The sequence below is a fragment of the Ictalurus furcatus genome, chromosome 18 (genome assembly GCF_023375685.1).
Source record: "Ictalurus furcatus strain D&B chromosome 18, Billie_1.0, whole genome shotgun sequence".
Classification (NCBI taxonomy): domain Eukaryota; kingdom Metazoa; phylum Chordata; class Actinopteri; order Siluriformes; family Ictaluridae; genus Ictalurus; species Ictalurus furcatus.
In genome coordinates this window covers 14,921,993-14,936,037 of record NC_071272.1, presented here as the reverse complement: position 1 = coordinate 14,936,037, position 14,045 = coordinate 14,921,993, and the positions used below count along the sequence as shown (strand labels likewise).

Genomic DNA, 14,045 nt, shown 5'->3' with positions numbered 1-14,045 from the left:
ACTTACAGAAGTGCTCTGTAATCTTCATGAAAAAGATACACTCACCATCCACTTTAATAGGAACACCTGTACACCTGCTTATTTATGCAGTTATCCAATCAGTCAATCATGTGGCAGCAGCACATTGCATAAAATTATTTTCACACCATTCTGTGTAGATCAGGAGTTTCTAGCACCAGCAACCATGCCACGGTTAAAGTCATAGAGCTCACACGGTTTCCCCATTCTGATGTTTGATGTGAACTTTAACTGAAGCTCTTGACCCGCATCTGCCCGATTTTATTTATTGTGCTGCTGCCACATGATTGGCTGATTGGATAACTGCATAAATGAGCAAGTGTAAAGGTGTTCCTATTAAAGTGGATGATGAGTGTATATTTTTGATGAAGATTACAGAGTGCTTGTATCCTCATGTGAGTGTATCCTCATGCTAGTTCAGTAAGGACGAAACCGAATATGCATACATTATTGAATGGACATTATTGAATGTCTGAATGGACACACTGTAACATGGTCTAAACAAATAAAACATATTTCTATTTCTTCTTCTTCTTCTTCTTCTTCTTCTTCTTCTTTTTTTTTTAGAAAGATTGCTGGAAAGACCTGAGGTGTGCCTTGTGACTGAGATCTCATGGGACAAAAAAGTAATATGAGCAGGGGTTGTTACTTTCATGTGGGCGAGAGTGACAGAGTCAAAGAAAGAGCACATTCATTAACCAGTGTTTATTCATTCAGCTTAAATTAAGCTGCTAGTTTGCTTATACATGGTGTCTGAAAAGTCAGGAACCAATGAGAATAAAACTACATATACTCAATTTAGTATTTATAATTTACAGCATATGCTCAAAATGTTCACCCTTATGCTGTATGCACTTTCCCAGCTGCTGTATCATGTTTTTGTAGGTTTTGCTTAACATATTCGGATCAATATATTTGCTCAACTTATTCCTATTCCTAACTTCTCGGACATGCTGTATTTACTGTATACATAGAACCAACTAAATTCATTAGAAAATAATAACTCTGTGAGCAGAATAAAAAAACAAACAAACAAAAAAACAGTCCCACACACATCTCTAGTTGAGACCACTTATGAACTGGAGTGAAGTAGCTGAGGTTGAGGAACTCTGATGGCTTTTCTGCATCTATGATTTGTCCCAGTGTTAGCAGGACATAGTTGTGTGTGTGTGTGTGTGTGTGTGTGTATGTGTATATATATATATATATATATATATATATATATATATATATATATATATATATATATATATATATATATATATGTGTATATATATGTATATGTATATGTGTGTATATATATATGTGTATATATATACACATATATACATATATATATATATATATATATATATATATATATATATATATATATATATATATATATGTGTGTGTGTGTGTGTGTGTGTGTGTATATATATATATATGTATATAAAGGTTTAGGCCACACCCACTTCAGGGTTTAAATCTGAATATTGATACAGAGTTGATACAGAGTCATTGAGTTACAATTCTATATTGCATATAGGTTGGGTCTAAGAGTTCAAAACCCAACAAGATATGATTTCCAGGAGGATTTTTATGATGTATTCATAAAGGTTTATAATCCTCACAGAAAAATGCTAGCTAGCTCGCTAACATAAATTACCTTGACAGGATTTATTTCATTTAATTCATGTTTATAATTTTTCATATCTCTGTTCTCTTTCTGTCTTTTTTGTCTCTTTCTCTCTCTCTTCCTTCCTTCCTTCTCCTGCAGAGCTGTGTGCGGTTGATAAGGTCCTTTGTCAGGATGAGAACGCTGTGCTGAGTTTCGAGGCCATCAGGAGCATCCACAAAGATATGGACGATGATGCGGACGGCAGCGTGGATGTGACAGAGACAGATGGGGTGAGGACTGAGGAGTTTGAGGAATTTCAGCTGGTTGTCATAGGTTTTTAACCTTGAGGTGGTGGTATGGTACATTTATTCAGTTGAAACATTTGATAAATTTTCTATGTTCTATTTTGAATAACATGGGTTTATGAGATTTGTAAATCATTGCATTCTGTTTTTATTTACATTTAACACAGCGTCCCAACTTTTTTGGAATTGGGGTTGTACTTTACAGTCTGTACTCAGTGTCCTCTGCAGAGGAAAGGGTCATCTTCTGTCTGTGTTGAGGCAACATGGCATGCTAGCCAGTGCCTTTTTCATCAGTGTTCTATTATTCAAAAAGCTAAGAACTAAGTCTCCTGAGAATGAAGTTCATCCCACCAGTACAGTTCCAGAGACCAATTGAATCTGGTTTGGTGGCTCTTGATGGCCCATCACCTTGCTAGTTTTTTTCCTTTAATCTGTCCAATTGTTTTTAAATTCTTAAAGCCATATCTATAGTCTGTAATTAGATACCTGTGGATAGCTTAATTGAAAATCATGGCAACCATTGGCCAGTCAGAGTGCAACTGGCATTTCACAGGATCCACATTGGCCAGTTGTCACGAAACTTGAACGTCTAGCGAACCTGTAGTGTTCTATGTAACCTTATAAGAACTGCCCACTGGGTATTGCATGGTCCCTGCTCATTCCTGCTGGCTTTTTTATTCAAATCAATGGCAAAAGGTTTGTTTTTGATGGCTGTAAACACAGCCTAGGTTTATACTAAAGACAAATTACAGCTTTAGTCCAGCATCATGAGCCTTTAAATGCTGTGTCACTTATATCAACCAAACTACGTGTCCTGAGAACGCCTCAGCTGCAGCTCTCTGTATACTGCCTGTTGAGTAAACGCCCTAATCATTGACTGACCACAGTCTACTCAAGGTTATGGATATCCAACAGCTCTGTTTTTCCATGTAATCATCAGTATGAGTCATAGCACTAATATATTTCCCTGTTCTTAACATAATGTTTCAGTCATCATACAGCACAGGGGTACTAATATAAACATCCAGCAATATAGAAGGACATTCTCTTTTGTTGGGAAACCCACACATACCATAAAAAAAACATGTTCTTATACAAGGATATGGCCAGGGGAAAAACTGAATGATGTAAACGCATTACCCTTTTTCTCTACATAACAGTTCAGCTGGAATAGTGTGTGGTAATTGTATTGATCAATGTTTAACAGGTTCCATTAGACATTACAGTTTTTCCCACAAGTTGACAAGTTGAACATAACACTTGGAGATGGACGCAGTATAAATGCATAGTATAATTTCAGTAACTTAATGAACGGATGAATCTTTGAACAGTCAGCAAGTTTTCTCTGATGGGAGTGTTTTCAGAACAGCATGACCTGAAGAGTTTTATTCCTTACTGTCTTGAGATTCATCTTTGTTCGCTCTTACAGTTTCTCCGAGAGGATCTAAAGTATAACGATCCCAAGGCGAAACACAAGACTTTCCATGGAGCTGACCTGCTGATCACTGTGGAGGACATGTGGAACACCTGGAGGGCCTCTGACGGTCAGCACATATACTCGTACACACACACACACACACACACACACACACACACACACACACACACGTAGTAGCTGCAAGGCCTTTGTACACTACTCTAAAGCAGCCTTCACACCACGCCAAGTGGCACTTCTCAACATACATGCACAGTGTTTGGGCCATGCTCATCATGCTAGCTGCCCTTTGTTAACCTCTGCTATGAATGAAATGACGTAATTGGCTCTGACCCAGTGTGCCATTTGTAGTCTTTGATGATGGAGTCAATGGAGAATTACAGCATGCTGACAGATTCTAATCCCTCTGGCCTGTTTGCTTACAGAGATATGCCTCTGTGTTACGTGGCTCAAAGTCTGAACCGGAAGTCTACGATGCACAGTTTACGATGTGAAGTCTTTCCCACTGGGACACAGAGAAACAAATTTTTTCCATTAAACATAGTGTGTCAAACAATAGGGCATGTTTATGTTTAAGATAATATAGAAAAGAACATCTGATCAGCCAGGACATGTTTAGTGTCTAAAGTCTGCATCGTCACCCTCACTGGAAATATATATATTTTTTATCCGAATCTATTGCAACTTACAATTCTGCCTTCATACTTTTAGCTCCACCTCCTCCTTGAGTTTCATGGTCACTCGGCAGGCAAGCCTTACACGTCTCTAGCATTCATTAGACGGTCTGGTAGGTTTTGTCAATAAATGTGGCCAAGAACCACTTCTATTCACAGAAGAGGCCATTTGATTGACATGACAGATGACCATCTACAGACCCTTTCTTTTTGTCTTGTCAAACAGTGACGATTAATTCATTTACTCACCATCAGCTGCTTAAAACTCTTTAATTATTTTAAAAGATATTATTCTTTTTATTTAGTCTTGTGACTACATTTTCCTATAGAAAGCTGATTGCATAACAGTGTTTTTGAAAGAAAAAAAAAAGAAGTTTGTTTTCCTACCATGGAAGTACAGAGAGCCAGTCAGATTTCAACCCCAAGGATCCTGAAGCTTGTGGACAGAAAAGGGTGCAAAAACTAAACCAATCAGATGCTCCATGGCCAATGGGGCATGTCAGTGAAACTAAATGATATCCTATCTGACATCAAGCAAGGAAGAAAGTGATTCTGGGTGATTCCAGATGGCAGCTGCGGTGTCTTTTTTTAAATTTTTTTAATTAGCTTTGTGATGCCTTTTTGTCCTTTTAAATTTTTTTATAAATAACAGATTTAAGCAATGTCAGACTGCACATGAGTAAGGCTGTTTAACATTCTAAACAACTCAACATGGTTTAGAGTAAGTGTGTGATGATTTAGACATGCAGTTTGCATGAAGGCTATTAGCTTTCCTAACTTATGAGCTGTGTACTTTTTGCTTTAGAGCAAAACTAAAAAAAAAAAAAGCAAACTTCAGACACTTACAAGTCTTGGTTGATTGACTGTACTTAGGTTAACTGAAAAATTGTGTAAAATATTGTTTTTTTCCCTACAATCTGTCATTGTAATGTTGACCTATTGACAACAGTGAAATTAGAGAGGTGAATTTATCACGTTATATATCTTTTTCAGCATATAAATGGACGGTGGAGGAAGTGGTAGAGTGGCTCATTAACTATGTGGAACTGCCGCAATATGTTGACTCCTTCAGGAAGAATGAGATCAATGGCCAAGCCTTGCCCAGGTAAAACAAAGTTATACAGTCTTGCACACTTTTACATTTATTGCCATCAATATATAAGCCTCATAGTTGCTCTGTAGGTTCTATTCCTGAAGGGATTTGATCAAAATAAAATCAGCACGACTTAGATTGATGGACAAACCATAAATTCATTAGCTAGTCCAATGGGTAAGTGAAAGCTCCAGGTCTACTCGCACAGTCCAATGTTTTGGTTACCTTGAAACTGACTGAACTAAATACCAGTAGCTGATCTAATTTAATAATGTATGCTGAGCTTTTACGCTAGTTATACAGACTAAGGGAATTGAACTCTGGGGAAGAGCACAGCTCTTCAAACAAAGTTTCTGAAATACTGTCCTCGTCAAAATGTCAGCAAGTTGTTGCCCAAAGTTTTGACTATGGGTTTTGAAGGGTTCTCTTCTCACATTAACCATAAAATATATTGTTTGAGTCTGGATAGCATCTTAATTTTCTCTATAGCGTATATGTTTAACCACGAGGTATTGTGCGCATTATGCTAGCAGGAGAGTTACATGATGACTTTGTGCTATACTTTGTTTTGCTCTGATTCATCAGTGTTTCCATATACCTGCTTGTTCCTGATTAAGAAAAAATTGTCTGTCAGCTGGGCATGATGATTGATATGCAAAGATTTTTCCACCCATGCTGTACAGTGCAGCAAAGGACTTGGTTTCAAAATGAGTACTGTGTACTATAGTTACACTTCAAGATGCATCAGTAGGGAATAGATATTTCTAGATGTTGAATCTACTGATTCTTTGCGCAGCTATAAATATTTTAAAAAACCTAATAGTTCAGACATGAAATCTGCTTGTCCCACGAACTGGAACTGGTGATTTATTGACCCTTGAGTTAGGAATGGCTCATTTATTCTGCATGAATTCCCCAGGACTAATCTAAACCTAATCATTCATGTTAGACATATTGCTTTATTGTATTTGCATTAGATTTTTTGCATTTGAAATTGCTTCATAAACAGTACAGTGTGTCTCACGTCTCACCATTAGGCTGGCGGTGAAAAATGCCACAATGACGCTGTTCGTGTTGAAGATCCTGGACCGCAGTCATGCTCAGAAACTGCAGCTTAAAGCTCTGGACACAGTTCTGTTCGGCCCACAGAGTAAGCATCCCAGCGTGGTTTTAAGATGTGCAGACAGCGAAACTCTAACTTAAACATCTCAGGTAGAAAAAAAAAATTAAATAGTCAGTAAGTGGATGAGTTCATTCTACATGATGAGCACATGTATGCTGTAATTTTTGCATTAGCCTGATTGTCATCTGCTCAATTTTGTGTTTATGGTAGGTGTTTTAATGTAGCAGTAATTGAAAGGTATTGGAAGATACATTACTGCTAGTTCAGCACTTACATAACAGGCTTTTCCAGTGCAAATAAATTTGCACTATTATTGCAGCAGTTATCACACAAATGAAAAAAGCAGTGCCAAATCACAACATAAAAACCTTTAAAAGTCTATGCCAATACCATAGTAAAATAGAAGTGTCTATTTTCTACGCTTTTCAGGTGTACGTTGGAGATCATCTGCATCTTCGCTAAATTAACATTGACTAACACGTTACACTGAAACATCATTTTCACGTTAACACCATGTCATTCACACGCACCAAACTGTTGCCACAAAGTTGGAGGCACACCATTATATAGGATGCCTTTGAACACTGTAGCATTATAATTTATCTTCATTGAACCTATGGGGCCCAAACCTGTTCCAGCACGACAGTGCCCCTGTGCACAAAATCGAGCTCCATGAACACATGATTTGCTAAGGAGTGGAAGAACTTGAGTGGCCTGCCCAGAGCCCTGACCTCAACCCCACTGAACACCTTTAGCAAGAACAGAAATGCTGACTGCGTCCCAGGCCTCCTCACCCAACATCGGGTCCCTGACCTCACTAATGCAAATCCCCAAAGCAGTGTTTTAAAATCTAGTGGAAAGAATGCCCAGAAAAGTGGAGTGAAGGGGACTAAATCTGGAATGGGATGTTCAAAAAGCACATATGGTTTTAATGGTCAACTTTTGGCCATAAAGTGTATCTAGTGTGTCATATAGTTTGTTAGCTATAAAACAAAAGTTTTCTCACCATTTTCATCGTTCATACTCCAGCTCTTTTCTAGCATTAACCTTAGCTTAATCACATGGACTGGATGAAAGACAGAAGACAACTTTTGGTGCCAGGAAATAGCGAACAAGCTGGCTTCCTTGCTAAGGTAGCTAGCTAGCAAATAATTTAACTCAACTTTACAGCCTGGTATTTGTAGCCTAGCTATAATAATAAACCCAACTTTATGTGAATTATCCTGTTACAAAATCAATTTGAGTGTCCAGTTAGCTAGCAAATGGACAAATTGATTTTGTTACAGGCAAATTCCCATACATAAAACCAGTTTGTTGATTATTACAAGTTAGTTACAGTGTCGTATTTGAGATTATTCTGATTATTATATAATGTCTTGGGAGACCTGTAATCTATAGTAGCCTATCATGGAACTGGTAAAGTGTAATGGATTAGACAGCAATGTAGAAAGAATTTTTGTTGGTCCTGTGGATTGTCGAGAATAAGTTTACAGTTTAAATCAGGCACATCCAGATTGTATTTCTGTATTAAGGCAAAACACGCTCGGGATTGTTTTTACACGTAAGAGAATATTTTCAGTCTGTGTTTGAAAATAGCCAGGCGCTGTGGAGGGAAAAAGTCGGGCTTGGAAGGATATACTTTATTACAAACACTTGTTTCACTGTGACATGCACAGCTGGCTAAACATACTGAGAGAGGGATGGAGGGAGAGAGACAGATAGAGAGAGGGATGGTCATTGAATGGTTATAGACTAGTGCTGCCACATTCTTTTAAGATGCACTTGATAATTACTTACTTAAAAGGTTTCACATGTGAGTGCATTTGGATATTATAGAGCCTATAACTTCAAATTGAATTGCGTTACAATACAGTACTGCTACAATGTGCATTCTTGTCAAACCACAGAAGGTGAACAGTGTATTGTTTTAAAGCAAAATAAAGTGTTAGGAGACAGTAACTTGTATGAGAAACTACATTTACAGTTATGGCATTTGGCAGACACCTTTATCCAGAGCAACTTACATTTATCTCATTTATACAACTGAGCAGTTGAGGGTTAAGGGCCTTGCTCAAGGGCCCAGCAGTGGCAGCTTGGCCATGCTCGGTTTTGAACTCATGACCTTCTGATCAGTAGTCCGTTTTATCCACTGAGCGACCACTGCTTTCATTATGGTTTTCCGTGACAATCTGCCACCTTCAACTCAATTTATTTTCATTTCTTTTGGCCAATTATATATTCACCATTTATACACCAGTTAGTTCCCTTCCACTAATTTGATTATACAAGTGGCTTATAAGAGTGCTTATATTTCCTATACCGCACTGGGACATTTCATTGTTTGTATCTCTCCAGTAGTCTGTGTTTACCACGTAAAATTCCACTTCTTACTTCGAAACAATTACTACAGTGTTAGTGACATCATCAGCAGACATGACGAACAATAAATTTTTCATTAATAGAAATTTTACTTGGGACAGTTGGTTGGCCATGGTTAATGAGCAAAAATTTCAGTTTTGTTTGCCATCTTATCTTGCAACTACTCTCACCCACGATAATAAAGTAGGCCTCTCTCTAGAGTTAAACATCTCTCTCAGTAGATGTTTATTGACTCTGCATATTTAAAGATCCATTTCTCAAAGACTCCTTTTTATCTTAGGATGAGGCTTAGAAAAATATTATCCTTAGTAAGCATCCATCTGCTTGAAATAGAAATGTTTATTTTTACCAGCGGACTCTTAATTGAAAATGAAACCCAAGAAAGATTTATGCATTACTGACATTACCAACTGTATCTCTATTGCTGGCTAGTTTTACCATTTTTGGTTGACACAGTTAATGGAATCTTGCCTTAAGCAAAATAATAATAATAATAATAATAATAATAATAGGACTGATTTATATAGTGCCTTCATAAAACCCAAGCTCTCCTGTCCAATATTCCAAAATTATGTTACAAATTACAAAAAGTAGGCATCATTACTTATAAATCTGTCTCCTGAGCTGCAAAACGATCTAAAGGAGTTTGAGACTCATCAGTGGCACAATGACGATCTGTGGCCAAGTGTCCAAAAGAACACAGATTCCAATTATCTCTCCGTTGTCAATCGAAGGGATAATCGCAGGCATCTGTGAGCTCATGCATATAAAAAAGGTAGTTAGCATCTCTTCTAAGCGCATTCTGCATCACACATCCTGTGATGTTGTATAAGCAGCAGTTTGAACAGATGTAGCATCTTCACGTGTCTCAGAGGAAACATGTTCGTCCTCACACTGTTAGATTGGTAGCTGAAATAGAGGAGGACATAAGTAGCACACACACACAGTCCACACAGTCAAATATTTTCAGAATCAGTTTGTAAAAGTAGTGTGAAACAGTATTTTATTTTCTTTTTCTTTTTCTTGGCACACACTAAAGTTTTTTGCTTGTTTTACCAAAGATAGTCTAGAAATCAAATGATCTTGAATCCAATTAAGAATAAATGCCACCACAGTACATTTCAGCTTGAAATGTCGACCTGTAAGTACAAGAAGACTGTTCTACACTCTTTTTAAGACGTGTGCTCCAGCTATGATAAAAATGGGGTCAACATATGGAGAAATATGTTTGGTTCTTCATGTGTTATATATACTGCTGATACCTGGCCAGGTCATTCAAGATTGTTCATTAATTGTAGCTCCAAAATGAATCTGACGATGAAAAACAAGCTCCTCTCTGGTCTGTGTTTGTTGTGTACACTGCCCTCCACTAATATTGGCACCGTTGGTAAATATGAACAAAGAAGGCTGAAAAATTGTGTATTGTTTAACCTTTTGATATTTGGTTAAAACATTCACAAAAATACTCTGCTCTCATGGATATCAATCAATTGCAAACATAGCACAGGTTTAAACAAATATCTTTGTTTAATATGTGTGTGCAACAATTATTGGGACCCCTATTAATTCATATGAGAAAAATATATTTGAAATATATTCCCATTGATATTTAATTTTTTTTTTTTTGGTACACCTGTGTGACTAGGAACAGGAAATTGTTCAAGTATGACTTCCTGTTTCACAGGGGTATAAATATGTGGTAACACATAGGCCAATAAAGACAAATTTTCACAGCCTTCTTTGCTCATATTTACCAAGGGTGCCAATATTACTGGAGGGCACTGTATGTGCAAATGGACTGCAGACAGAAATAGCATGTGCTAATCTGTCGATTGAACAGGCAAGACTTCCACCAGGGACAAAATGTACCTTCATGAATACTGCAAATAAAAAAAGCATACTCCTTTTTCTAATTACTACACATGTTTGTGTTTAAAAAAATCTGTTTCCATTTAAACGCAAGTATTTTACTCTCTCCATTAATTTGCAGTTAGAAAAGCATTAGGAAATATTTGGGTTTTTTTTTTTTTATAGCTTTTTCATGTGGAGACAAGTGCCTTATTGAGTCACAACCTAACATTCTGGTTCTTGCAGTTTAACTCAAGTCTGAGGGAGAATGAATGATCATGTTTGATGTATTTAATAGTAGTGGTTGATGTACTTCTAAAAACGAGTCACTGTATATGTACTAAAACTTTACTTGTTGCAAAACTGCAGAAGTGTTTGTGCTCATCAAACATGGGTATGTAGAGGTTTCTCAATCTGTGAAGCAATTTCAAATTGGGTAATACCTAACCAAGTTACTTAATTGAGAAGCTAATTTAGCCACCTGATATTTCTGAATGATAGTGAAAGCATTAGTGTTAGCTAGCTTAGTTGCTAAATATATTTGGTCCATTATTATTGTGGGCATTTCATAGGCTATGACCACATTAATCCAGATAGATCTGAAAACTGCATATTTGTTTTAAAATGCTCTCCGTGTACACTGGAATCTTCTAACATTTTCCAAAAATTGCTCATCCACAACGAAACGTCTGATAAAATCTTACAGCTTATGAAATGTAAGAAGCCTTTGGCCTGCGTCATTTCTGTCAGGCAGAAGGCCAAAATCTAGAGAAAAAGATGCGTTTTCAAATTTATCCAGATTAATGTAGACGTAGCCTCGGTTGACTGAATATAATGCTCAATTTAAAATCTGTTAATCCATTACAATTTAGCATGAAAAAAATGCAGACTTTTGGGGGCCAATTTTAATGCTTTCTCTAGAAATATTAGACATGGTTGGTTGACGCTTAACTAAATATTTGACCCAGAAACACCAAATTACAAAAAAAAAAAAACATGTTTCGTAAAATGTTCCAGAAATTTCGTACTAAAATTGCAGGCACTGTGCCAAAGGGACAGCTTTCAGGGATACTTTTTCTAATTACACTGGCATTAAACATTCTTCCCTTTAATTCGCCATGGAAACCTTTTGTTAATCCAAATACTCAGTTCAAATGTAAATTGCTTCAAGATAACTCCTACTAAATTGTGCTAATGATTAACATTCAAAGTTAGCATTAAATCAACCAGTGTGATCAGTCCATTGAGAAACATACACAGTTAATAATCTAAGATTCATGTTTCTTAATCAGTTCCATTGCAAAATGTTGAAAAAAACAACCCTGCACATCATTAAAAAAAAAACCCAGATGCTCACTAAACATTCACCTGATCTGTTGATTCTTGCTATTTTTAACAGCGAGCAGGCACAGCCACTTAAAGGACTTGGTACTAGTGGTGTCCATCATAATTGGTGTAGCAGGCTGCTGGTTTGCCTATATCCAGAACCGCAACTCGAGGGACCATATGAGCAAGATGATGAAAGACCTGGATGGCCTGCAGAGAGCTGAGCAGAGTCTTCTCGACCTGCAGCAGAAGTGAGTGTCGTCAATGACGTTTTGCCTCTTTCTGGTTGCATAAATGTTAGTGTGATTCCTGGAAAACAGTAAAAATGCGAAGTATTACAGTAGAAATGCCAAAGTATTTGAACAGGACGGTAACTTCACAGCAAAAGACTAAAGATTCATATAGGATTAAAGAGCTTATGGTTTTGCCAAGAATTAGTTGGAATTATAATTTAATTTAATGTGGGCAGATTTTAGTTTTATTATTGAAGCCCTTTGTCTGTTAGCCTTTTAATTGTAAATATTGTTGAAGCCAATATAAAATGGTTTAACTACTTTAAGTGACCAGTTAGAATTAATGAGGGAACAAGTGTACTCTCTGTCCTGTTGGTCACAGAGACACTAGCCATTTGTGGGCATCTATGAGCTCATGTATGTCAGGGCCAGGACTCGAAGTCGGGTCAGTGGCGTGAGAGTCAGATTTAATGTCCAAAGTGCAAAACAAAAATGCAAACATAAAAAAGGCCAGAAAAAAAAGGTTGTCCACACAGTTCAATCAGTAAATCAAAAGAAATAATCCAACATGAAGTTCACAACACAAAAATCTCCTCAAACGTTATCTAACAAAAAGATTCTCAGGAAAGAGAGAAAAGGCACAAAAAAGGTTTAACAAATACCACAAGCAATGGAAAAAAACAGGGATACTTAAGTGAGCCATGAAGGGCTGGCCTAGCAGCACTAAACACCAAACAAGGAAACTGAGGAACAGGGCAACTTAAATACATACAGGGAAATGAGATACAGATGGCAGTAATAACCCAATTAATAGACCTCCCCATAAGACAGCATGAGGGAACAATGGGGGTCTCCAGTAGCCAAAATACAACATAACAAGTCCAGAATCCTGCCAAAGTATGCAGAAGAGGGTTGATAGCACTTTCCTTTGAGTGTTCGCAGTAAATGGAAATCACCTATTACGTTGCAAAACCACACATCATCTGCCCGGTATTTAAAAATCCAAAATGTCTAGTTTAAACTTTTTTGCTCCTAAATAGCGTTCAGGGGTTAGTGGTATTCTTACTCAGTGCGTCAGCATTTAAGCAGGAATTAAACTGCGGCACCCCCTGATGGCTCCACCCCTTCTGTGACATCAACAGGCTGTCACCTCTGAGTGCAAAAACCATCCACCTCAGCAGTGTCCGGGTATTGATGAAACACTACATTTCACAGTGTTTCCCAATAAACACACTGTATAGACTCAAAGACATCCCCTTAAAACCTAAAGCAGGCATAATTTCATGCTTTCTGAAACACCTTAACTAAATTTAGCAGCAGTGAAAGAGGTAACTATGCCTGGAAATCGTCATAGCCTCTTATCACATTATTAACTGCTTAACAAAGTCATAAATGTATAGGAATGCCAATGACTCTCTTATTCCTATACACAGACTTCCATATATGGTCGTAAACGTATGCCCACTCAGAGCTGCTCTCATATCCATATATGCACCCAATTACACAACTATTAATTTTCCATGGTATTTAGTCTGCAGACAGAACTGGTTCATTTCAGTTGGTTCCTGTTTGGACTGGTTCTTGTTACTGAATATACAGTTTCAAGTTTAAAGCCACAGTCCAGGACCCATAAAGTCGCATGTTTGCACACAATGTCTTGCATGTATGAGCATCAGTGATTTGTAGGTTTACAGTCATCTCAGAATGTGTCATACGTGTGACGCAAAGACCTGTTGCATACTTCACACCTATCTAACAATTTGGAGAACACATCCACAAGTTTATGCTACTTTACACCATGATCCTGGGGGATAAATCTGAGCAGTATGAGCTAACAGGATTTCTGAACAATATTTAACTTCCCTGCTAACTTTAGACAGATAGTTAACTTGAGGTATTTCAGAAAACATCTACAAGTACAATCAAGAAACTCGCGCTCTCTCAGTTTCCAGTGTACAGAATCCATTTTAGGGTCATTGTGTGTGTGTGTGTGTGTGTGTGTGTGTCCAGC

At 37.4% G+C, this 14,045-nt stretch overlaps 1 protein-coding gene across 1 annotated transcript in view; it reads left to right on the top strand.

Annotated features, from left to right (window-relative positions):
- stim1b (stromal interaction molecule 1b) overlaps nt 1-14,045 on the top strand; it is a 45,030-nt gene that overhangs the window by 13,108 nt on the left and 17,877 nt on the right. Inside the window, exons 4-8 of the mRNA XM_053648164.1 lie at nt 1,778-1,908; nt 3,353-3,467; nt 5,026-5,137; nt 6,163-6,275; nt 11,875-12,052. Of these exons, the coding sequence (XP_053504139.1) occupies nt 1,778-1,908; nt 3,353-3,467; nt 5,026-5,137; nt 6,163-6,275; nt 11,875-12,052 (649 nt within the window). The remainder of the gene's footprint in view (nt 1-1,777; nt 1,909-3,352; nt 3,468-5,025; nt 5,138-6,162; nt 6,276-11,874; nt 12,053-14,045) is intronic.